General features: G+C 43.0%; 1 protein-coding gene across 8 annotated transcripts in view; it reads left to right on the top strand.

The window, feature by feature from the left end:
- The first annotated feature begins 8126 nt into the window (after positions 1-8126).
- PUM2 (pumilio RNA binding family member 2) overlaps positions 8127-24713 on the top strand; it is a 72392-nt gene continuing 55805 nt past the window's right edge. For 6 of the 8 annotated variants that reach the window (XM_071548287.1, XM_071548289.1, XM_071548293.1 and 3 more), the window contains exon 1: positions 8534-8615. In XM_071548287.1, the coding sequence (XP_071404388.1) occupies positions 8535-8615 (81 nt within the window). In that variant the 5' untranslated portion in view covers position 8534. Of the gene's footprint in view, positions 8375-8533; positions 8616-9445; positions 9498-24713 lie in introns of those variants that run through there. The other 2 variants (XM_071548292.1, XM_071548291.1) reach the window with 2 other exon arrangements.

The following is a 24713-nucleotide window of genomic DNA, read 5'->3' on the forward strand; positions in this document are numbered from 1 at the left end:
CAGATGCCGTGTCACCCTTGGGCCCCCACCCCAGCACTGGGGGATGCACAAACGGCTGTTGAGCCCTGATAGCAGATGAGCTGGAGATGCAGTCCCTCCTGTACTGCAAGGGAGGGAGAGCTGACTCACAAAAAGAACTTGAATTTTGCAATATTTAAAAACACATTGTTTCAACTCAATGAATTTTTTTGTTTGTTCTGTCTTTGACTAACTGCACAGGAAGAGGGATGCATCAGAAACAGAAGTACCTTTAGAAGTCTGTAAAACCTGGAGTTATAATTAAAGGTAAGCCCACACAGGTATGAATAGACTGTTGTTATTTATGTAATACTTTATGCAACACATGCTTAACATTAACACCTACTTTTCAGTATTACAGTGCCCAACTGCTTTGTCTGTGCTCAGGAAGTAAGCTGGGATTTCTTTTCCTCAATCTGTCTCTTGCATTCTATATTCACTGGACTATGTCCTGCTTCTCTGAAGGCACGTTTGGCACAGAATAAGGTTTGGATTTTCTGTGTGGAAATGGATGCCAGTGTGTATGTCTTCATGCTCTAAAGATGAGTCAGAACAGAGGTCTTAACTAGTTCTGACTTAATACAGCTGTGATCAATTTTGGTATTTAATGATATGTCCATTCATCTGTTGTTTGTGGTTGGTTCCCCCTGACAGTTGTAAGAACAGAAAATTCTGGGAAACTTCAGGTATGTTTAAGATAGAAGAAAAATTTATAACCTGGTGATTACACAGGAGTAGAGATGACCATAGATGCCCAATGCTACCCTAAGCAAAGTCCACTTCTTTTTCAGAGTCCTGTCAGAAGAACTTGCAGCAGTTGGGAGGATGAGTGTTTGATACAGCAATAGATAGAAGGGTGTTAATGAACCTATGATATTAAATTATATAAGTCAAAGTACTACTGCAGATCTTTCTTCTAGTTTATCCTCTGCACTATGGCTTCTCATTTTTGAAGAATAGAGAATTTCTAATGGATGAAAGTTAAGTTGCTGGGACTTCATGTAAAAAATTAAAACATATGAATATGCTTTTAGGGTTCTTGGAATGTGTCTCACTAGGAGAGAAAAACAGCATGCATTCTTCCCACTCTTCCTTGTTCTGTTATGGATGAACTATCTCGTTCCAAGTACACAAAAAAACCCAACCCAAAATTGCTTCCCATTGAGAGCTCTTGTGCTTGTTTGCCTGGGATATTTCCTTGAAATTTTTTTGCCTTTCTAGAAATTAGAGTGTTCATTCATTACTGCTTAATATATTAAAAGAGCAACAATTTATTTAATGCTCCTCTTTAAATTTTTGTTCTTTGTACTGAGTATCATGTGTGATCTTCAGCTCTAGGAGCCACAGTCTACTTTCAGCATGGAGAGTTCCTGGAACTTAATGCTCCACTGGAAAGAAAAATATATTTTTATTGAGACATACAGGCTTTTACTTAGGATAAGCATTTGTTTGTGAACAAAGTCAATGTGAATCTAAAAACCAGTTGGCATTATCTCTGGCTTTGCCACTTCACAGCTATTCATATTCAGGTACATGAAATGATGCCATTAGTTAGCCCTGTTGTGCTACAATGACAGTCTCTGGTGGTTTTGACTCTGAAGTATGTTTATGGAGTTTGTTTAGACCTCAGCCAGTTATGAGGTGGTAAACGACTTGGAGGCCAAAGCTGTGCTGCTGATGAAACGAGTCTTCAGTTGACACCATCTTGGCCATTCTAGGATAGACTTAGCAAAGCACTTCCACAAGAGACATTTCTTCTTTAGAACAAGTTCTTGATGGTCTACACACTCCACTTGTTGATACCTCCTCTCATGCATTTCCTTTAAACCTCCTGCAGAACAACTTCTTTGGAAAAGCTGATGATATCCACAGCAGCAATGACCACGTGCATTATGGAATGGCAAGACAGCATTTTAGAACAGTAGTATAGGAATAACTATTTCCAAAAATGGGATTAGTGACAAAATTTACTATAATTCTACTGTGAATTTTCTGTTGGTCTTAAACTGAAGTGTTCTCATGTGCACTACCTCAGTATGTTAGCCCAGTGACTACCTAGTCTCTAAAAATCCCAGAGTAGATGGTTTTCCTTGAAGAAACATAGAGTTGCACAGACAGATATGGGCAAGTAGAAATACTACCACAATTCTGAACAATAGAGCAGACTGGGATTTTCAGTGCACTGAGAGCCTGGCTATTGTCAAATGGGTTTATGAGAATCATACTAAAGGCAGGCATTTTAGTACTAGTTTTGTCTTAAATGGGACATTTGAAGGATGCTAACTGAGAAAAGTTCTTCCTACACATGGGATAAAAAGCTTAAAATGTGTAGTCTTAAAGATTAAAATTGGACAATGGATGCATAGTTGCATAACATGGGTCAAACGTTTCTGTATCAGAAGAGAGTGTTGAGACAGGAATAGGCTGTGAAAACGGAGGGAATTCAAACAGTACCAGTACAATGAGATGCAGCAGGAGCTGATCTAACAAACATGGTGCACGGCCAAAGGCAATAGAACAGAAGATCAGCCCTGAGGTAGCACAGTGAATGGTTGTGGCAGGGAAAGGCTGTGTTTGAGAAGCAATGGTGGGGCAAAAGGATGCATGGATTGGAAAGTCAGTCTGTACAAAGAGTCTGCAGCTTGTCATCAAGTTTCTCTGAGGCCCTGGGGAGAGAGATTAGTTGAAAGGGAGGCCCACTGGGACAGAGTTCTTATCTCTGTAAAGCCTCCTGTATATTATGGCCACTGCTGGCCTAAAACATGAAATACTGACAGATTCCTATAGAAATGCATGTTGTGTGAATGTACTACTTCAGATTCATTGATTTTTAAAAATTAATTATTTTTATATCTGTTGATAAAATGGAATGCAGGCCTGTGCCTTGGGTGCCTAGATTGCTATGCAGAGGTGATGTGGAAAAATTAATAACTTCAGAACAGGATCTGCTCCTGCATATGTACAAAACATGCATCCAGATCAGCATCTTACCAAGATGCAGCTCACAAGGGACACACTAAGGATATAAAACCCCATTCCAGGGCTATACTCTGAAATATGGACACATAGCTCCGATGGCTTCTGAGCTGCAATGCAACCCCTTTGTGAAGGTGGTAAGTAGTTAACTGCAGCTGTAATTTCAGAGAACTGAGAGGCTCACACATTTATGACTGCTGCTCTTAAGCTGTAGAATGACAGCTAGACTGGGGCTTAGACTGGGGGTAGTTAGACTTGGGAGCATCATTAAATCCCTTCCAACCCAAACCATTCCATGCTTCTACAACTGCAAGGCCAGCAAGGCCATTAAGCAGAAGACCTGAGACGAAGATGTTGAATTCTTCCCTGCAGAACAGCCCAGCTGCAGCAGAGGACAGCCAAAGTAGGCTGCTGATTCTGGGGACTCTTTCCAAGGAAGTCAGACCAGTGAATCTTGGAGCAAAAGGAATCAAATCTGGGTGCTCCTCACTCCTAGGAGTGAAAGGTGTTGCATGCTTTGTTTTAAAAGAGTGCAAGGTTTTGTAGGGACCTGCATCTTTTGTGATTAAGGTTTGAGAAGGTCGACCACATCTAATTGTTTCATTTTCATGGAGGAATACTTTATTTTCAATTAATATAGGTTAACTATTTCATGCCCAGCTAGATCAAACAGCACTGTTTGTCAAAACTGCTGGAGGACATGAATGCCAAGGCAGAGCCAGATAAAGTTTGTTCACATGTACAGAGTTTCATGTCCTGAAGTTCATGGCTCTAGAAAATGTAGACGTCTTCAGGACTGGCAACTAGCTGAGTGGGGTTGTTTAGGACTGCAGCTTTCAGCTTAGCAACTTGCCCAATGTCTAGTACAAAGACCAGACAAAGGCAAAGGCATCCAGGCTTTCTGCATCCTTGGCTACCTTTTTGAACTGTAGACTGTATAGTTGTTTAATATTATTCATTGAGGACACTTATTGACAGAAAAAAACACAAAGCATAATGGAGTTCATTTGAAGCTTCTGGAGTGTAAGCAGAGCCCAGTCAGCTGTTAGTACCTTCTTAGAAAAAGGAATAGCTAGGAGAAGCACTTTGTAATGGAGTGTGTTTTGGTTTAAAACCTTTGGCAAAATGCTAAGTATAAAACAAAGGAACAAAGGCTCCCTTCTGGCCCAGGCTGAGAAAAGGGACGAAAGAGAAACTGGACACTTAAGCTTCAAACAGAAACTGGGATATATATTTACACGAAAAAGGGAAAATTAAAAGTAGACTACAATATAACACACACCCAGACAACTTAGATCTAACAAATAATTCCTTCACCTCTCCACCCAACAGAAAACTGAACCCCTCCAAACACAAATCTCACTATTCTGGCTACAAAATCACCTCACAAACCTTTCCCGAGAAACACCAGCAAGGAAGAGGGAGAGAATAACAATAAAATGTTTACTTCCCTGAACTCAAACAAAGTGCAAAGTAGCAGCAGGGCAGCAGTGAGGCCCAGCACAGCAGCACAGCAGCACAGCAGTACAGCAGAGCAGCAGAACAATAGGACAGCAGCACAGCAGCACAGCAGCACAGCAGCACAGCAGCACAGCAGCAGTGTCCTGTCTCTACCTTGGCCATGATGGCACCTGAGCTAAGCACCTCCCTGCACTGCATTTATATTTGCGGTGACATCAGAATACAGTATGGAATACCTCTGGCATAGAAGTCAGTGTCAGCTGATAGTCTGAGACCTGCTCTAAAAACTAAAGCCTAGGTAAACCCATAACAGAGTGATATTAAGTAAAACTATCTAAACTATTAAGAACTTTCAAGTTTCCACTCAGAACAAAGGTAAGAGAGAAAGACTTCTCTTGAACTATTTTAGCATGAGCCAACAACTTTGGTGCCATTATTAAATAGTGAGGTATGTGGTGGTGGAATTTTTTTTTTTAAGAAAAATACTTTGGAAAAGACCTTAGTAATTGTATTTATCACATTAAATCCCAAACTGATTGCACTTAAACATTTTTCTAGTTCATGATCAGATTGGGTTTTCAGTGGTGAGAAGCAGACTGGTGTAGAAGTTGTTCAAGCTTATAATCACGAAATCACAGAATATTCTGAGTTGGAAGGGAGACCCACAAGGATTATTGAGTCCAGCTCTTAAGTGAATGGCCCATACAGCAATCAAACCCATGACCTTGGCATGATTAGCACCATGCTCTAACTAACTCAGCTCATTATGCTTATCAAATGCATGTTGAGTTCTTCCTGATCATTTGATGCCTTATACAAACACTGATTAGATTTACTGAGGACAAATAGGGCCCCCAGAAGAGACAGAACTGGAGAGCTGGTGTAATATAGACCAGCTGCTCTAAGTGTTCAGGATGCCAAGAGCATAACAGGGTTTCCTTCAGTCCCAGCTGATCTGCACAAAGGGAAGGGCTGACTTGGAGGCTGCGACTTAGAGACTTCCCTCCTCAGTAAGCAAAGGAATTAGCTTTTCAACCCTGCAGGCCCTCTGGAGACAGACCCGAGGTGGCAGTGGGACCAGGAGCTGGGGATCACAGGGATTAGCCATGTGAGCAGCAGTAGGGTATTCAGCTGACTAATATTAGGCTGAAGAAATAATTTTCATTTCTTGCAGATATGTTTCTATCTTTGTCAGGAGCTGGGAACTTTCATGTTTTTAACCATGTCTATAAATACTAGAAACAGTGAGGATTTTCTCCTTTGAGACATCTCTATTTTTAAGAACACAGTTGGTAGTCACAGACATCTCATCTCATCTTGCCTGCTCTCAGCCTGCCATACCCAGAAGGACTCATTGGGACAGGCAGAGCCTGACTCCTGTCTGCCTACAGAGCAAGGGGTCAGCAGCAGTGAGCTGTGCCAAGGTCACAGGACTGAGCCAGGGTTTGGCTGAAGGTTTGATCTGTGGATGGCATCTGTGTGCTATTTTCTGCAATGGAGCACTCTCCAACCAAGCTCTTGAAGAATGGATAAAAAGGCAAAATAGGGGATTTTCTTGTGAAACGTGTATTTAAAAATGTTGCTGACATGCAGAGATCCCTCTAATGTTAGGGGCTGATGAATAAGCAGAATTTATGTTCGTATTGAGTGAGGTTATCAAGACCCATGCTAGCAGTGTTTACCAGCACCAGCGCTGTACTTTCCAACAGCACCACCCAGCTGTAAAGGGTGGTCTCATGGTGTAAAGGAGTCAAGGGTGGTACCGTGGTGTAAAGGGGAGCACTCTGGACTGTGAATCCCAAGGACCTGAGTTCGAGTCTCAGTGTGGACTGTTCCCTGGGCAGTTAAATCCCTCCCTGCCAACTGATCCCGTCAGATCTCGGATGCCAAGCTGGGTCAGCCCCGGTTAGTACCGGGGCCTGTGACAATCCCGAGGACTTCACTGTCACCATCCAAGCTTGCTCAGCCGTGGCAGATGGACCTCAGGACTTAAACAGTGGGGCCAGTTCTGCGCATGCTGTGCCTCACCTAAAAAATCCACTGCACAGGCTGGAAGGGCACCACCCACGTGGGGAAAACCCTTCCCAAATCTTCCTTGGTGAAGTCTGGCCATGCCCAGCTGTACCAGTGATCCCCTCTTTAACTCTCTCAAGGGAAGAGCTATTTGACTCTTTGCACAAAATTGCTACTCAGTAACTATTGGCAGGGTAGTTAATTAATAACTATAGGATGTATTTCTGTGTATTGTAACAACACAGTGCAACACACCCACCTACACCCACACCCCACAGGCAGTGCTGGGCATGGGGGCCTTGGGAGCCACTGGGGACTATCAGGGACCCCTCAACAAGGCCTCTCCTTCCCTTTGCCTCCCAGCTCTGGGCCTTTGGGCAGGCACTGCCTTCCACTGCCAGCACTCCCAAAGCCTAAAATCACTGAATCACAGAACTGATGGGGTTGGAAGGGACCTCCGAAGATCCTCAGTCCGATGCCCCTGCCAAGGCAGGGTCACTTAGAGCAGGTGACACAGGAAGGTGTCCAGGTGGGTTTGCAGCCTCTCCAGAGAGGGAGACTCAATGATCTCCCTGTTACAGCGCTCTGACACACTGAACATAAAGAAGTTCTTCCTCATGATAAGGTGAAACTTTTAGCGTTTTAGTTTATGGCCATTGGTCCTCATCCTGTTGCTGGGCATCCCTGGAAAGAGTCTGGCATCATCCTGGAGGAGACTGTGGGGAGACCTCATCGTGGTCTTCATCATCCTCACGAGGGGAAGGAGGGGGCAGACACTGATCTGTTCACTCTTGTGACCAGACAGGACTTGAGGAAACAGCACGAAGCTGAGCCCGGGGGGTTCAGGTGGGATATGGCAAAAAGGATTTTCACCCAGAGGGTGGTTGAACACTGAAACAGGCTCCCCAGGGAGGTGGTCACAGCACCAAGCCTGACCGAGTTCAAGGAGTGTTTGGACAATGCTCTCAGGCACATGGTGTGACTCTTGCAGAATACTGAGCAGGGCCAGGAGTTGGACTCCATGATCCTGGTGGGTCCTTCCAATTTAGCATATCCTGTGATTCTCTGATCATCTTGGCACCTGCCTTTGAGATATTAATATACATTAATGAGATCCCTTGCTCTCTAGACAGAACAGGCCCAGCTCCTGCAGTCTCTCCTCATAAGAGAGACACTCCAGACCCCTCATCATCTTTGTGACCGCCGCTGGACCCTCTCCAGTAACTCCTTGCCTTTCCTGTACTGAGGAGTCCACAACTGGACACAGCAAGTGAAAGTGAGAAGAAACACACACACAAAGCCCCTCTTTGGTCCCGTTTGGTGTGTCCGGACGGAGAGGGGGGAGAGGGAGAGGACGGAGAGGGAGAGGACGGAGAGGGAGAGGACGGAGAGGGAGAGGAGGGAGAGAGAGAGAGAGAGGGAGAGGGAGAGGGAGAGGGAGAGGGAGAAGGAGAAGGAGAAGGAGAGGGAGAGGGAGAGGGAGAGGGAGAGGGAGAGGGAGAGGGAGAGGGAGAGGGAGAGGGAGAGGGAGGGAGAGGGCCAACCCTTCCCGCGGTGCCCGCGCCGAAGGACGGCTCGCGGCGCATGCGCGGCGGAAGGGGCCGGGGCCGCCGCCTCCGCCTCCCGCGGGCCGGGCCGGGCGCGCAGGCGCGGCGGGGCCGGGGCGGGCAGGGGCGGCGGGGCCGAGCGGCGGCGGCGGCGGCCGGGGGGGAGCGGCCGGGGAGGTTCTGCCGCGCTCTCGCTGTCCCTCACCCTCCGCGCCATGTTGTTGTGAGCCCCGGGCGGGCGGGAGGGCAGGCAGGAAGGAGCGGCGCCCGGAGGGAGCGGCAGGAGGAGGAGGAAGGGGCCGGCGGGCGGGCAGGGGTGTCCCAGCGGCCGCTCCGGCTCCATCGCCCCCAGCCAGCCCGTGAGTACCCCGGGGGGCCGGCGCCGCGCTGGGAAGGCCGCGGGCGGGCGGAGCGGACGGGCGGGCCCCCCTTCCTCCAGCCCCCTTTTGTCTGCGGGCTCGGCTGCGCGCCGAGGGAGGGGAGAGGGAGGGAAGGAGGAGGAGGAGGAGGGAGGGGGCCATGTTGTGGCAGGTCACCGGGCGGCGCGGGGCCTGCGCGGCGGCCTCGCCGCCTTTGTGTCCGCGCGGGAGCGGCGCCGAGGTGGGGACGGAACGAGGGGCGGCGGGGCCGGGCAGGGAGGGAGGGGCGGCTTTGTGCGCTCCGAGGGGCCCGGGGGGAGCCGCCCCCGGCCCGGAGCGGTGTGCGGGGCCGGGCTGGTGCCCGGCAGAGCCCCGGGGGCCGGGGCAGGAGGGGCGGACACGGCGCTGGGGCCACAAAGCGCTCCGGCGCGGGGGGAGCGGGGCCGGGGGCGGCGCTCGGACCCCACGGGCCATTGCGAGGCCGGGATCGCACGGGCTTTGTTCGAACGAGCAAAAACTTGTGTTATTTTTTTAGCGCTCTCAAGGATAATAACCGCTTCCCGAGAGTGCAGCGAGGGGGCCAAATGCTTTCCGTGGCTGGTAGCACACAATGAAGCGGTAGCGTTTGGTTGTGCTTCAAACGTGCCTGCGCAGACCACAATAACAAAAAGTTGAGGAAAATGCCCCCTGCCCTGAGTGGATCGTGTGTGCAGTGAACAGTTTGGGGCTTAATCTCGTTGGCAGTCTTTGTGAAAAGGTTTTATTTTCTTCGGCATTGTTTTCGTTTGTATATTTCATAAGGTCAGGCCCCGTTTCCTTGGGAGAAAATTAATGTACTCGGGACTGTTTATATTTTTTTGGCTTGACACCAAAACGTGCAGCGTGTTTGAGATGTGATGTGATAGAGGTTTTTATCAGCTGGTTTTGGGATACTTTTTTTTTCTTAGTAATTAGATGGGTATGAGCAGTGAGAATCGGTAAAACTTCTTGTATCGCTTAATAGTCGCTTACATGCTACATGTTAACAAAATTCTTTGAGGTTTATTTTACTTTCTCTTTGTTGCATCTCAGCTGAGAGATGAGGCCTTCTTACTTGCTATGAGTTGATGGTATAGCTCCTCAGGTATGTGGGATATGAATGCATTTGAAATATAATTACTATGCCATGTTACCATTTTTAGATACAAAGTGTATTTTGTTATATTTTGGTATTTACTATATTTAAACCAAGTCTGGGTTTTAAAAACAGATGTTAGCAACAGTCACGGTTTTGTTAAGAAGCTGAGAGAAATATTGCCGACCTTCTTCTCCACAACTGCGTGTCAGGGTGAATATAAATATACTGGGGAGGTGGGAGAAGGAAACTCGAATAAAAAGGGAAATGCTAATTTAGTGGTGGTGTAGTTTGGGTTATATGTGTGGAAATGACACCAAATCACATGACAGTTTTCTGAAGTATTCAGGGAGTTGAAAATTTGGAATTTGTCCCAGCAGAATGGTTAGTAGGCAAATGCATGTGAGAAAGTGGTTGATAATGCACATTCTGCAGTTTATTATGTGGATGTTGCATGTAGGAAAGTCCATGTTATTTGAACAGTATTTTTTCTACATTAATGAGAATGTCTCTTTCTTTATTTTCTGCTATAGTATCACCCTGTAGTACTGAATCTTTTTTTCTGTGTTGGAGATCCTGGCAAGTGCTGAGGCAGTTGCAGTGTCTCTGGTGTCCTGATTGAGCCAGTAGTGCAGGCAGTTGGCTGAAAGAGCTGGACTTGCCTGTCTTTTTATGAGAAGATTCCTCTTGCTATGACAGTATATATTAGATCTTACTTTGGGTTGTAGAACACGTTGAAGGCTTTTTGTAGCTCTTTTCCCGGGGTGTTTCTCTGCATTGTTCTTGGTGGGCCAGATGTTGCAGATGTTTGGGGCAAGTGTGTTAACAGGACATCAACTTGTTGAATGCTGTGAACCACATTCAGCAGCACTTTCTAGTTCACTTTTAGGTATTTCCCCTTCCCCTTGATTTAGTGATATGTGAGTGTGCACTGGATAATCAGTATATGTAAAAGAATTCTCCCTGATAACTTCATTTTTTTTCACTGTACAGTGGTTTCTAAACCCGCAAAATTATTAGACCAAGCTTTTATACACAGAGGCAAGTAATCCAGTAGATGGTTTGGATTCCTGCTTGAACGTCTTCCTACTTCTTTTGTAACGTGGAATTATATAAAAATTAACTGTCTATTGCACTAAAAATAAACCTAAATTTTCTTGAGTGTTAAATTCTTTCTGTGTTGGGAATCTCCTGTGAAACAAGCCTTAATACATTGTATTTTCCTAAAAAAAGTTTCTGATAGAAACTCTACAAAGGAAACAGCATAAGACTGTACAGTAGAACGTGCTTTATAAATGCTTCTCATTTTGTGTATCATATACATAGGCATGTGAGAGTTAGCAATTTGTTTCTCTTCAAAAAATTTAGTTGGAAGGGCTGGTCTCATTGAATGTGAATTTCCCCACCCATAACATAGCTGTTGTCTTGATTATTCCACACAATGCAACCGTTCCAGTGTTGTCACTAAGCCAGTGCCCAGGCTTTTGTCTCAGAAATGGGTCAAGAAGTCTTTAGTTTAAGAGCTGACTTTCTCCTATAGCAAATAATGCCAGTTGTGCAGTGCTGCTAATAATGAAGTTGGAGGCACTTCAGAATCCTATAGTGGAAAAGCGTTTTAAATTACATCAAAACACGTAAAGGAATTCAGTTCTAGCTGCTTCAGTGTCATTTCAAACAAGTTGTATAAAATTTCTTTTATAGCAATGGCTTGCACGCCAAAACTTTATAGCAAGATTCAGTTTGGATCTCACTCAGAATACCTGCTGTGGCTTTTAGAATAGTGGGCAAGAGCTGGTATGTGAAATGTTTGGTTTACAAATAAAGACCAGATGTCATCTCTAGCAATATCTCTAAAGGTTCTATTTCATTATTGCTTAACAGATAGTTTTTTCTCAACATGGCTATTTAAGATCAGTTGTAGATGTGTAGAAGCAATATGTCTGAGGAGGTTATGACGACCATCTCAAGGGTTGAGAAAAAATGCAAAGCTCTGAAATGTGGCAACAGCATCTCTGTAATAGTCTACATCTGACTTATTTGCCAGCTGCTCGGTATATGCATCTATTTGCACGAAACTTGAGCAGTGATACAGCCCTCTGTCCTCTGCTGGCTGAGCTAAAAAGCACATCTGTAGTCTTTCTACAGGGCTTGATTTTTACAACAAATATTTGTGTACATTGGACTAAGTAATCCGGTGTACATGTTGTAATTTTTATTCTTTAATTTTAACTTTTCATACAATTCCAGGATAGGTTCCCTGTTGCTTCATCAGTGTTGTTAAGCTGTTGGTAAAACTGTTACAGGTAATAGGTCTCATTGTGTGTCTTTCCATATAAAGCTCTCAGCATGTGAATTCTAATAGAAATGAGAATTGTGTCAGACCTACATCTGTAACTTTGCTCTTTGATTTCATCCATGTCATGTCAAAGAAGAATTTGAGGTGTATTGAACTCGTCATACACATTTTGCAAGGCTGATAGGAATTTTCATCTAGAATTTGTTCACAAACCTATTTAAAGAGGAAGTGAGTTTTTAAAAGCAGGATTGAGTGTCATAACTCTTTGACGTGTGTGTATTGCTGGAGAAGATTATGGTGAGCACTCTGGACTCTGATCACAAGGTCGTGAGTTCGAGTCTCAGTGGAGACCGTACCGGGCAGTTAAAGCCTCCCTGCCATCCGATCCCCTCAGATCTTGGATGCTCAGCAGGGTCAGCCCTGGTTAGTACCGAGTGCTGTAGACAGTCCTGAGGACTTCACTGTCACTGTCCAAGCTCACTCGGCCGTGGCAGATGGACCTTGGGACTTAAACGGTGGGGCCAGTTCTGCGCACGCTGAGCCTCACCTAAAATCCACTGCGCAGGCTGGAAGGGCACACCCACGTGGGGAAAACCCTTCCCAAATCTTCGTTCTGGAAGTTTGGCCATACATACATTGCTGGAGATGACTTTGTGCAATGGAGCTAAAAATAGAGAGTCTGTCTGTCTTACATTTTTCATTTATCTTTTGTTTATCTCCTTTGTGATATATTGCTTAAAGTTTAGTTTTGAGCATGGTACAGTAATGAGTCAGTCACACACTGAAGTTGCAGAACTGATGTTAGTAGAGTATTTTGACAATAAGCAAATATCTACTGTAACAGTACTGATAAGACAAAGTAGTTTTAGATCTTATGTGTTACTCACAAAACCAAGACTGTTCAAGATTATTGAAAAAATGCTCCTACCATATAACTGCCTATTTATTATGCATTTTCCTAAAGGTCAGACATTCAGCAGTCTGTAAGGCTCAGTGAAAAATGTAGAATTGTGTAGAGGGATTAAGGGACTGTGGTTTCTTTTGTCTGTATTTCAGACCTGAGTGTTGTATTCTGATTCCATATCTTTCCACATGTATTAGATGTTATTTGGACTTAACACTTTTGTTTAGCATGAAAAGTGAGACATTTCTTGGACTTGATTTTTTTTCCCCACTCAAAAAGTACTTAGGTGAGATTGGAGGTGGTATTTTGGGTTTTATGTATGTCTATTTACATACTAAAAGGTTCATAATACATCACTTATGGTAGATTAAGAATATGATGAGATTGTTAAGTGTGAGTGTGCAGGCAGAGACAGATATTTCTTTCCTGCAGAGGATTTAGTTGATACCATGAGAGTTTTTGCTGTTGTCATTTATACTTGTTTTAAGCCAAGACTTAAATACTTCACAAATAAGCTGGCAAACTTAATTTTAAATCTTTATTTTGTGAATACCCCCAAATGTACTCTTGTTGTAGAGACTTTTAATGTCAGTTACTGTGTTGGAATCTTATATAGCTCAACATTCTTGAAAGAAAACTGAGGCTGGTGAGTTAACAGTGATGTGGTTCGGATAGAGAAGTTCTTTTTCTGTGCTACTTTGTTACATACTTTACTAATTATAGTATCAGACATAGCCGTGGTGGTTTTACACTTCATGCTGTGTAATAACGTAAAAGAAACTGCTGCCACTATGATTGAAAATTGTATATTGATTTTTTTTTCACAAGGAAAGATGTGGGCAAGTGTTCATAGTGTTTGGAGCTCTACCATTTTAATACATTGTCTTGTGAAAAAACTGTGGTAGTTTTTTCTCTTAAAGTCCCAGTTTTGCAATGTATGTAAAATTTAAAATTTAAATCAATAAGCATATTTGACAATGAATATTGTTCTTGTATTGCTTGGACTTCTTTCTTCTCCAATGCTAATTATAAGAGCTGCATATTTAAAGATGTGTGGGAAAGTCTTTTGTGTTACAAAGAGTTTTTCATTTTAGGTTTTTATGTGGAATGAGCATTCCATGTGTCCTCCTAAGCATGAATGAAGTGGTCTGGCAGGAGATCAGAGGAGTGATGCCTGTGAGCATTGGTCGGGAAGCCAGTGGGGTTGGAGCAGGGGCTGCCGGAGCTGGAACTGCAGTTACAGGAACGTAAGAGCCCAGTTCAGGTGGAACACTCCTCACACCATCCCTGCAATTGAGGTGCCAAGTGCTTTCAGTATCCCGGTACCCCTCAGTGGGTGTTCCCAGGATGATGCCACAGCTGGATGTTTCTTCCAGCAGCGACTGGAGGGCAGCTGTGAGGGACAAACACTGCGGGCCCACAGGAGTTTGCATTCGTACAGGTCACGTAGTGGGGTCGTTGATTTGTTTGTCATTGCTCTGTTTTGTGTCAAATCCACATCTTTAAGAACAGAATGTGTGAATTAAGCTGCTTTTTTAGGCTGTAATAATGCAAACTCTAAAAGTTCTGGTTAATTTTGTTAAAGCAGTTATAAATGAAACTGCATAAAATAATTTTTAAACGTTCAATTGGAACCAACCATTCATTTATCTCACATGAGCATTTCATATTTCTATAAGTACCTGTTTTTTATCAGAATATGATCAAATCATTAGTTTTGAAGTTATGGGAAACAATTGGTTCAGTTTGAAAAGGTACTTGCTCCTGGTAGGCTTTTTGGGAAGTAATTTCATTTAGCACTGAGTGTTACTTGTTACATTTGCAGATAGAAACATTTTGTTCAGGTGAAATACAAGTAGTGGAATTAAGTGTAGATCACAATGTAACTTTCTGCTTTTCCAGATTGTAACCTAGAAGAAAAAAACAACACAGTTTGAAGCTTGTTGCCCCAAATGTGTGTCTGATGTGTGACAGCTTCCTAAGTTTCCTTAAAAACGTCATTCTGTTTGTCAGGTAGAAATGGCTTTCTAACCCATGACTCTTGTGGTGTGCCACATTAAAGTCCACAAGGAACCTTTTGCACCTTCCCAAGCCCAAAGACTTTAGGATTGTGTTCAAAAAAGTAGTAAATAGAGGAGCAAATGTAAATAAACATAAATTGCTGACTTTAAAGGTAGTGGGAATGCCTGTTGTTTGTGGTTTTTTCTTCATCTGTTCTTTCTCATTCTTTAATTTCTTTTGGCATTTTGTTTCTGGCTTTACTCTTTTACTATTTTCTTCCTCTTATACATCCTGCTTCATGCTGTATCACATTCTTTGTTACTTACACAGAAACCATAAAGCAGTTTTGTAAAGCTAAGATTCTCCTTGTCCACTCGAATACACTTCCTGAGTATGGAAATGTTGGGGTTTTCCTTGCTGGTGTTCAGTCTGTGGCACAGGTAATGGTGCTGATTTTCACAAGCGTTTCCCAAGGCTGATGTGTTGTGTGGTTGAAATCATTCACAGATAAGTAAATGCTGAATAACAGTTGTATCTCTTCTGCCACCTGCTTTCCATCCCCAGTGATCAGAGCCATGCCTTAATCAGAAGCTTTGTTTGATTCAGTTACGTCTATCAAAATATTTCTGGATTCCTCCCACTGATAAATGTCATGCACTTCATATGTGTTTTCTCGTAACTGGAATGGGAGATGCAGAGGAGCTAGTCTTAATTTTTAAAGTCCTTTATGGTTTTGCACATAATGAAGATTTAGTGAAGGGGAAGCTAATCTTACTTTGCTGTGTATTATCCATGTGAAAATAGTAGTTTCAAACATACTGTATCAGTCCTACTGTTGTGCCACTTTTCACTGTTCTCATTCTTCCTTAGCAATATGAACTAGCAGAAATCAAGGACAGATCAGGAGGCTTCTCTGTTTCAGTTCTTTGATTTGAACTCTGTGTACCAGTGTTTCTTGGGATTTAGTTAAGGTGGAAGTTACTATTTTGGTTTGGTTTTGTTTGTTAGTTTTAAAGATCAGACAACTCTTGAGTTAGAAGTACTAAAGAAATGTGTTTTCTAAAATCTATACTTATGCAAACAGTAGAAGGAGTTCAGGTGTGATTGTGTTCCATGTGTACTACACACACTGTGTAGGTTAACATATTAAAGACAGAAATTTTGTGTGCATTTAAAGAAAAATAACAGAAGCAAGCACAGTAGATAAATGTCTTGTAATGACTGATTTTCACAGAATAGTTTGAGTTGGAAGGGACCTTAAAGATCCTCCAGTTCCAGCCCCCTTTGACATGGGCTGGGACATCTTCCATTAGACCAAGTTGCTCAAGGCCCCGTCCAGCCTGGCCTTGAACACTTCCAGGAATGGGGCTGTGAGACACTGGATTATAATATTAATTATTGGCTCAGACCAAGTCATGTGTGTGTGTGTGGGGGGAAGGACAGGTAGAATTTCACAAAGGTGAGGTGGTGCCCTGTCCCAGTCCAGCCCCTTGGAGCCTCCTTGGGTAGCCCAGGAGCAGCTGTCAGTCACTGGACACCGGGAGCACTGCCCATGCCCTGGAGCCCCTGACCCAGCCCCACACTGGGAGCACTGCCCACCCCCTGGAGCCCCTGCCCCAGCCCCACACTGGGAGCACTGCCCACCCCCTGGAGCCCCTTGACCCAGCCCCACACTGGGAGCACTGCCCACCCCCTGGAGCCCCTTGACCCAGCCCCACACTGGGAGCACTGCCCACCCCCTGGAGCCCCTTGACCCAGCCCCACACTGGGAGCACTGCCCACCCCCTGGAGCCCCTTGACCCAGCCCCACACTGGGAGCACTGCCCACCCCCTGGAGCCCCTTGACCCAGCCCCACACTGGGAGCACCGCCCACCCCCTGAAACCCCTGACCCAGCCCCAGACTGGGAGCACCACCCACCCCCTGAAATCCCTGACCCAGCCCCACACTGGCTGGCACACCAGAGATCCCACCTGGGTGTGGGGAGTGTGCCCACAGAGGGAGCATATGGAAGCTGGACTTGCACAGCACTCAGGGTGGTAGCTGTAATTCTCTTTTTCTCTCCTTCTTTACTACTTCTCCTAATCTCCTTTCTTAATAATTTGGGTAACTTAAAACCAAATGGGTTGGATGTTACTGAGTTATATGGGTTAGCATTTGCTAAGTCAGTGCTTTACTTTGGTTGAATGTTGCCCTTTAAACTTTTGCCAAATTCCCTTATTTTCTAATATTTACCAGTAAAAGTACCTCCTGAGAAAACGTGTTCAGCATTTCTCCCTTGTGCTGTCTCTCAAGGTATTAAAAGAACTGAAGGCCTTTTTAAAAAAAATTCAATGGATGAATTTTTGGATCTTTATATATTTTTAAAGTAAAACCCCTTCAGTGAGCTTGTAGCTCTGATCCTGGGGTCTTACATGGGCATCCACAACTTCCTGGGCAACCTGTTCCAGGGCCTCACCACCCTCACAGTAAAGAATTTCTTCCTAATACCTGGTATAAACCTGCCCTTTGTCAGTTTAAAGCCATTCTCCTGTGTCCCATCCCTCCATTCTCCTGTAAGCACTCCCTCTCCAGCTCTCTTATCGCCTCTCTAGATGCTACAAGGTGCTGTAAGGTCTCTTGGGAGCCTTCTCCAGACTGAACAGCCCCAGCTCTCTACCAAACCTGAAGACCTTCTCCTCAGTACTTCATCCAATCTGCCAGGTTGGCAGAGTCCTCTGCAAGGCATCTGGTCCAACCCTCCTGCTCAAGCAGGGCTACCAGAGCCAGTTGCCCAGACTGATATATATATATATGTATGAGAAGTAGAAATGAAGATATTAAGAACTTTACTTCAGCATACATTATCTATGTATGTAATGTAGCTCAAAACTGTGGATTTGACATAAATTTTAACATGTCGTGCAGCATTTGAAAGACTGAAGAATTGCTTTTCAGTGTCCCTGGAAAGGGATTATTTAGGAGTGAACTGTGGGAGTTATCACTGAAGTGTCAATAATTGGAAGGCAGTTGATGCCTTTAATAATGTGCTTTAACTTTTGGTCAGCCCTGAAGTGGTCGAGTAGTTGGACTAGAAGATTCCTTCCAACTAAAACATTATATGCATTATATGTTAATGCATAGTATCATTAGTGGCCTTTGATAGCACAGAAAAAGATTCAAGTGGGTTATCCTGGAGATCCACAGTAGTGCTGGGGCTTGATGTATGTAAATTTGGTAATTATGAAGACTGTAATGGAAGAACTTCAGGTGGCACACACATTAAAGAGAAGAGCAGGAGATTCACACACACTGCAGCTGAATGGGATTTAACACTTAGCAAAAAGACTTTTCCATCTCAACCAGCTGTACACTTGACACGTTGGTGTCCAAATTAACTGGCCACTGGCTCAGAACTTCACTGGCTCACAGAACATTTCAGAATAAGAGGCACAGAAACATGGGATGTTGTTAACAGTCACAGTCTGTGATCTTCAGCTGCAGCCATGAAAATTGAAGTGATGGACAACAGTTACTCATGGCAGACACTTTGGAAAGTTGAATTACTTTGCTGGCAGAGGGGCAGGCTCTACAGAATAATTGGCAGCAAAGAGAAGGCAGAGGCTAGAGAAGCACGTGTTTGCATGAGAGGTGATAGCCAAAATTCTTTGGACACTCAGCTGAAATGTAGGGCATGCACAACTCCTCAGTACAAGATGTCAAAGCCAGAAGTGTTAATTTGAGTCAGGAGACCACCACTGTCACCTTCCATATTAAAACAGTATTAAGTATAAACTCCTTAGTCTGGAGATAATCATGCCCGAGACTCATTCATCCTTCTTTGAAATATTTAATATTGATAAGAGTGGCATCATCCTTTTGTTCACATCCCAGTGGGGCTGCAGATAGGTTAGTGATCCGTTTGTCATTAATTCACATCACTTCTGTAATGTAGGATTGTCTAGGATACAAAGGCTTGGTGATCAGCAGTCTATCCATAATATTTGAAGTTGCAGAGATTAGGTGTTTGGGAAGCCCAGGATACATTTTCTGGGATGTCAGAGTACTTGCAAATGCTCTGGCCACATGCTGAGGCAAAGGGCTGCAGCAACGTGATACTACACAAGCTGCTTGTCCTGTCTTTTCCTAGATCAGCTCCATCTACTTCACTCCCTCGTGGCAAAGGTACTTAAATACTTCATTAGTTTAAGCTACATACTTTGGTAATTTTAGCATGATATGCTTCTTCTTGCTTTTGAAGAGGCAAGAGTTGATAAGCAAAACTGCCATAGAAGAGCTCTTGTCTCCAGCAGCCTTTTCAAAGAATCCAATGGATAATGATGCTGTAAACAAAAGAACATAAACTGTGTCTTTGCACAGCATTCAGCTGAGCTGCAGTTGCTGCAACTCGTTTGGGTTAGAAGTGATAAACATTCTTGAAATTTTGTGAGTAGCTGCTGTGGCAAAGCAAAACTCTTCCAAGAGGGAGAGTAGAGAGAACAGAGAGTCTTACTGAGTTCAAGGGCTTTTTGGCACTTCTGTGGTCTGGGGGAGAAGCTGCATGTATCAGTTTCTGTGAGTATTCAGCATGACTTCCATGAGGGTCTGTTAGAATTAATACAGCCATGAGAAAATGCAGAAATGTTATTAAACTAATAAAATGTGCAAATGGATAAAATGGACAATTCCTAGCAAGAATTTTGCCTTGGTTTTAAACAATAAGATTGTTTTGTCTTTTTCAAATAAGATAGACTAATATGTTTGTGCAATGGAAATTGGGAAATAATTTTACCATGTGAAACCCCACAATCATGTAGCTATCCCTTGAAACAATGAACATGTTCTCAATTTGAATGAAGAGATTAACATACTCTGTTTCCTGAACTTAGTGGGAGTTGCACATTCTGAATTAGTTCTTCCTTTTATGTATTCTACTTAAAACTGTCCTTAGAAATCTGTGTGCTTGCAGTTCATTTTTTTATTCCTGATCTTTGCAACTTTTATTTAGGTTTAAAAATAAAGTATAATTGTGCAATATAACTGTTTTTTTCAAGGGCTTTCAAAATAGTCATCATAAACAGGTTTTTTTAAGACTTTTTCAAATGTTAATCAAATATGCAACACAAACACTTTATTGGCTAGTTTGTGACTGTGAAAGCTCAAGTTTTATTTTAGCTGATTGATGGGTCATTGTCCCTCTAAACTTACTGAAACTGTTCTGAGGATCATTTATTTCTGTTTCTGCAAGCAGCAGGTTCTATAACAATTTTTTTTCTAAGTATGGTCTTTCTGTGCTTAGGTTTGCTGTGGTTTTAGTTTGCTGTTTTCATCCATTAGTTCCAGTGGCATTTTGCCCCACCAGAGTAGAAACCCAGATTATGCCTGTCAAATGTGTGATTTAAGCAGCTTCTCAAACTTGTCAATAAGTAAAACTTTTCAAGCCTCACAGACTAGGAAAAGAAATCTTAGACTGGAAGTATTTTCTGTTGTGCTTAGAGAAGAGCTGGAGGGAGGGCATTTGATTCCTGTTTTGGAAAATGTATGCCCTGTTAAATAAAACATCTTGTTTAATAAGTTCATGGTGAGATTTTTCCGTCGTACTCGTGCTGTGTAACTTGGGGCAAGCATGAGTTTTATGAGTGAATGTTAAGGTTGGGGCTTTTTTTGTGTTTTAGAAAAAATTAAATGTCTTGCAGGCTGCATGCTTGAGACTCCACTTTATTGCCTGCTGGTGACTCAGTTCTGGTAGTGCACACACAGCTGGAAAGAGGATGTATGTCTGTCTTTCCCCTCTCTTTGATTTGAAATAGCCAAAAAGGAGTATTTTGTGACGTACTGCAAGGTGTTTTCATGGAACTGAACTGAAAGAAAAGCACTGAGTAATTTTCTGTGATATATTTTAAAGCATTTCCCCAGCTAAAGAGAAGAAAATTGCAGTGTTGAATTTTGCAAATACTTGATTTGTATTTTCTGTAGTTTCCAGTGTGCAGTGCATGGAATAGGCAGCTCGATGTGAACTGTCATCAGGGGAGGAGGAGGAGGAGGAAAGTTATTGCAGCCACCTGACTTGTGCAAACAAGTTTGTTCCATGTGCCTTCTATTCTTCAGAGGCTCTTTTACTTAATCACTCCTTCCAGCCACATTTGCTGCTTTGATGCCTCTGCAGTTTCTGACCTTTACACCAACACTTCCCTCTGCAGGTGATGGTTTCTGCTGGTGAGGCACTTGACCAGTTCCCACCCACTGCGTGTCGTCTCGTGTGCTGTCAAGCTGTGTTAGTTGTGTCTTTATTGAGGATCTTCACGAGAGGCCTTTTGCTTTCCAGCACCCTCTTTGACATTTCCACCTGCTCTGACGTGTACAAATCCCTGGTGCTCAGCATTGTTGAGTGTCTGAATGTGAATAACTGCTTTGTTCTCACTTCACCAGTTCGGTTTCTTGTATCAGTCTTTGTAATTTGTCGTACACTTTGAGAGTTCTTTGAAGCAGTTCTCCTTCCTGCTTTGGTGCTTATTCAGTAATTAGCACAGGGTGAGTCTGGGTTGATACTACAGCAAACAAATAGCATGTGGTCAGCTGTGCATTATCTTGGATTTACATACAGATAAATTGTCCTGTGCGCTTGTGCAGCCGGAGCTGTGCAGGATCAGTTCAGGTCTGTGAGGAATGACTGAGAGGCATAAACGTGAATGGTGTCGCTGCTTCTGGAGGTGACGTGGGCCGGGACTGGCCTCTGGAGCCAGAGTGGGAACCAGAGACCTGAGCTGGCCGCTCACGGAGCCAGCTGAAATTCCTTGGCATTTATTCCCGTGGGCTCAGGTTCTAAGTGGGATTGCAAGTGAGGCCTCATTTCAGCCGTGGTTATTGTGTGGTTATGGAGTTTTGTCCCAAAGATAAAACTAGTTTTAGGCATTCTTGGAGAGTTTTGCATAGACATCCAGGTTGAGGTGGTGGGACCAATAAACCTGGGGGGAAATGTCTGCATGGGCATTCAGACATTTTACATTTGCAGTCAATTTCTTTATATGTTCTTAATTTCTTAAATTTTTCAAGGTGTCAAGAAAGTGAAAATGTTTAAGATTTGGGTCAGTGTTATTTCTTTTGCTTAATCCAAGTTATTATTTCTGGGTTTGGAATGTTGTTTGGGTTTTTTTCTTCATGTGATTTAAATTAGGGCTTATGAAAATGCTTTATTCCGTGGAGGAGCTGCATTCAGCTTTCTGAACTACTTTGGCTTGGTACCATTTATATTAAAGTCAGGGTGAAGAGGGCCTTGTGTGTTTTCGTGAGGGTAATAGTAGAGTTTTGTGAAAGATTTTTCTCTTCAGTGTAAAGACAAAGCAAAGAAAAGGGGTTAAATGTGTGGAGGGAAGAAACTGGGGGACAGCACATAGTCAGGTAAAGGAGTTGAGGGAGTACTTTATTTTGGGTGAGGATCAATAACCTGGAATTTAGACATTTAACCAGAAACTTTGCTCATAAAATCACCTCTCTATATTTTGTTGGATGATAATTCAAACATGGTTTTTGTCTGCAGTTACAGCATCTGCCTGTCCTCTGTTAAGCTCCTGGTGTGCTGATTGCTGCTTTTACATTTAAGTGATTATAACTTTTTGGCTTAAATGAAAAGGTTGAAGGGTTTGCCTTTAAATCCATTGTAGCACAGATGTATCAATGCCAATCTTTGAATTAATTTTTATTATGAGCTTTTTGTCACATTTGAATTTCAAATAGCCTACTTTATTTTACTTTTTTTTTCCTTTATTGTCATTCATATAAATTCTTTGATGCTATTTTAGACTGTTTTTTTCCTTCCTTTGAAGGACTGTGCTGGCCAACAGTTAATGAGATAACAATGTCCAAGGCTGAGCTGTAGCTCTTGGTGAACTAGAAATGAGCCTTGCTCAATTAGAAGGAGTCTCTGGGGTTTTTACAGTTGGCTGTTTTTTCAACTTTTAGGCAATTGTAGAAAACTATGGGTAGTTTAAATACACATGTTGTCCAGAGAGAACATCCTTAGAAAACAGCTGAAATAATTGATAACAGCAATTTCTTTCAGTGTCCATTCACCTGCTGTAGACAGATAAGTAGAAAACACAAGTACCTCCCCACAGCAAGGGAGGCACTAAGAGAAAACACACTGAAAAAAACATGTTTTACCATTCTCTGGCTGTCACTGGGGGCATGCAGGGTTTAAAGGCTCAAAAGAAATCAGTGTAGATTTTGAAGCAGACTGGCATATATTTGAAACTTTGAGCTTTTTCACTGTCACTTTTTGCTGGTGATACAGAGAAGATGTGTCAGCACCTTTCTTTATAAAAACCAGTTATTCAGGGTGGACTGAGGAGTCTAAAAATTCTGGATTGCTTTTTGTACTATCAGCTATTCAATCCCTTGAATAACGACTGGCTGGTTTCATGTCTTCATCTCAGGTTTTAGAGTATCAGACTATGTTGGTATTCCCTGGTTTTCCCTTGCCTGTCAGGGGAGAAAAAAACCCAAACAAACCAAACCACCAGCAGAGCTTGGTCAAAAGGTGCTGGACCACGAGAGACAAGTCATGATGCAAGAAACTTCTGACCAGGGGCATTACTGGGAGAACTTTAGTTCCTGATGTAGCATTCTTGAAAACTGTCCTCGAGAAATTAATGCAGGGCATGGCAAATGCATCTGCTGTGTCCTGGAGTGAAGAAAATAGAAGTAAATGCTCTGACGAAGGGGATTGTTGGGTATTGATGCCGTGAATGCCCCTTCCCCCAAAAAACAGGACTTCAAGCCACGTTAGTGTAGGGTAAGATAAAAAGTAAAGGTCCTTTAATATCACAGGGCCTACAGCCCACAGGAATACAGGATGACATGTATGTGTCCCAGTTCTTGTTTCCATGGCTTTTATAATAAGATCCCTCCAATCATTGCTTTACACATTTCTCAGTCCAGCCCCAGTCCCACCCCTGGACCAACCCCTGGAATTGGGTCTGGGGTCGTCAAGACCCTCTGTCTTCATCAACTCTTCTTCCTCGGGCACACAAAGGTCTCTTGGAGTTCATGCAGTTCTGGCTTTTGGGTCACTCTGACCTATGTTTATGTTTCATTCTGTAGGCCTTCTGATATCCTTCAGCTCTTTACCTTGGAAAGGAGTCTAAACAAGATTAATTAACTAAAGGAATTTGAGCTCCCTGTTCTGGGACAGGGGTAGTGATAGAAAGGCATTAAACTTAAACTGTTAGAAATATTAACCCTCTAAAAATCTACAACTACTCTGTTCCTAAAATCTACAAAATGTGAAAATCAGAACAAAAACCCCTTTGGCATCAGTATCAAGAATTGTCAGGGTGGGAGGAATGTTTTGATATCAGCTCTACAATAACAAAATACAACTGTTAAAATCACTTCCTGGAAATTCTGTCAGTGACTCCTCTGCTTTCCTCAGCCTCACTTCTCATGGGAGGGTGTGTGTATATACACACATGCACAAAATATTTTTGTTATTCCAAGTTCTGTTGTTCATAAATCAGTTCTGTTCCATGGGATTCCTTAAAATCACATTCTTTTTAGATGGTGTTAAAACCCTGTAATTTTTCAAAGAGGAATTTGAAGTTTGTTTTTTTCAGGTGGTTGAGGGGGAAGATGTTCTGTTTTGGGTTCTCTGGTAGCACACAGGAAAGTGAAGATATTTGAGATTGCTGAAGAAAGCACATCAGCAAAAAAAAGTGTTGATTGCAATGTAGAAAGTTAATTTATAGAAATTTTTACTTGATTCTAGGCCTGTGGATTGTAATGTTCCAATTCTTGTTAACACATGTAAGAAAACCTTGTTGACTCGATCAGAGTGAAAGTCATATGTTTTATTAATCATTACAATATATATTGAGATAAATTGTCCTTAGTTTCTGCTTGTGTGTAGATAAGTTTGGGGTTTATACAGAGAATCCTTATTTTCAGAAAAGATAAATTTTAAGCCTTTTTTTACAGCATATGGCCTGGAGAGCACTCTAGGGGTTTTTTTAAGTTTTTTAATTTAGTAAACAAAGTTTTCAAATGAGCTC

Source organism: Pithys albifrons, chromosome 2 (genome assembly GCF_047495875.1).
Source record: "Pithys albifrons albifrons isolate INPA30051 chromosome 2, PitAlb_v1, whole genome shotgun sequence".
Classification (NCBI taxonomy): domain Eukaryota; kingdom Metazoa; phylum Chordata; class Aves; order Passeriformes; family Thamnophilidae; genus Pithys; species Pithys albifrons.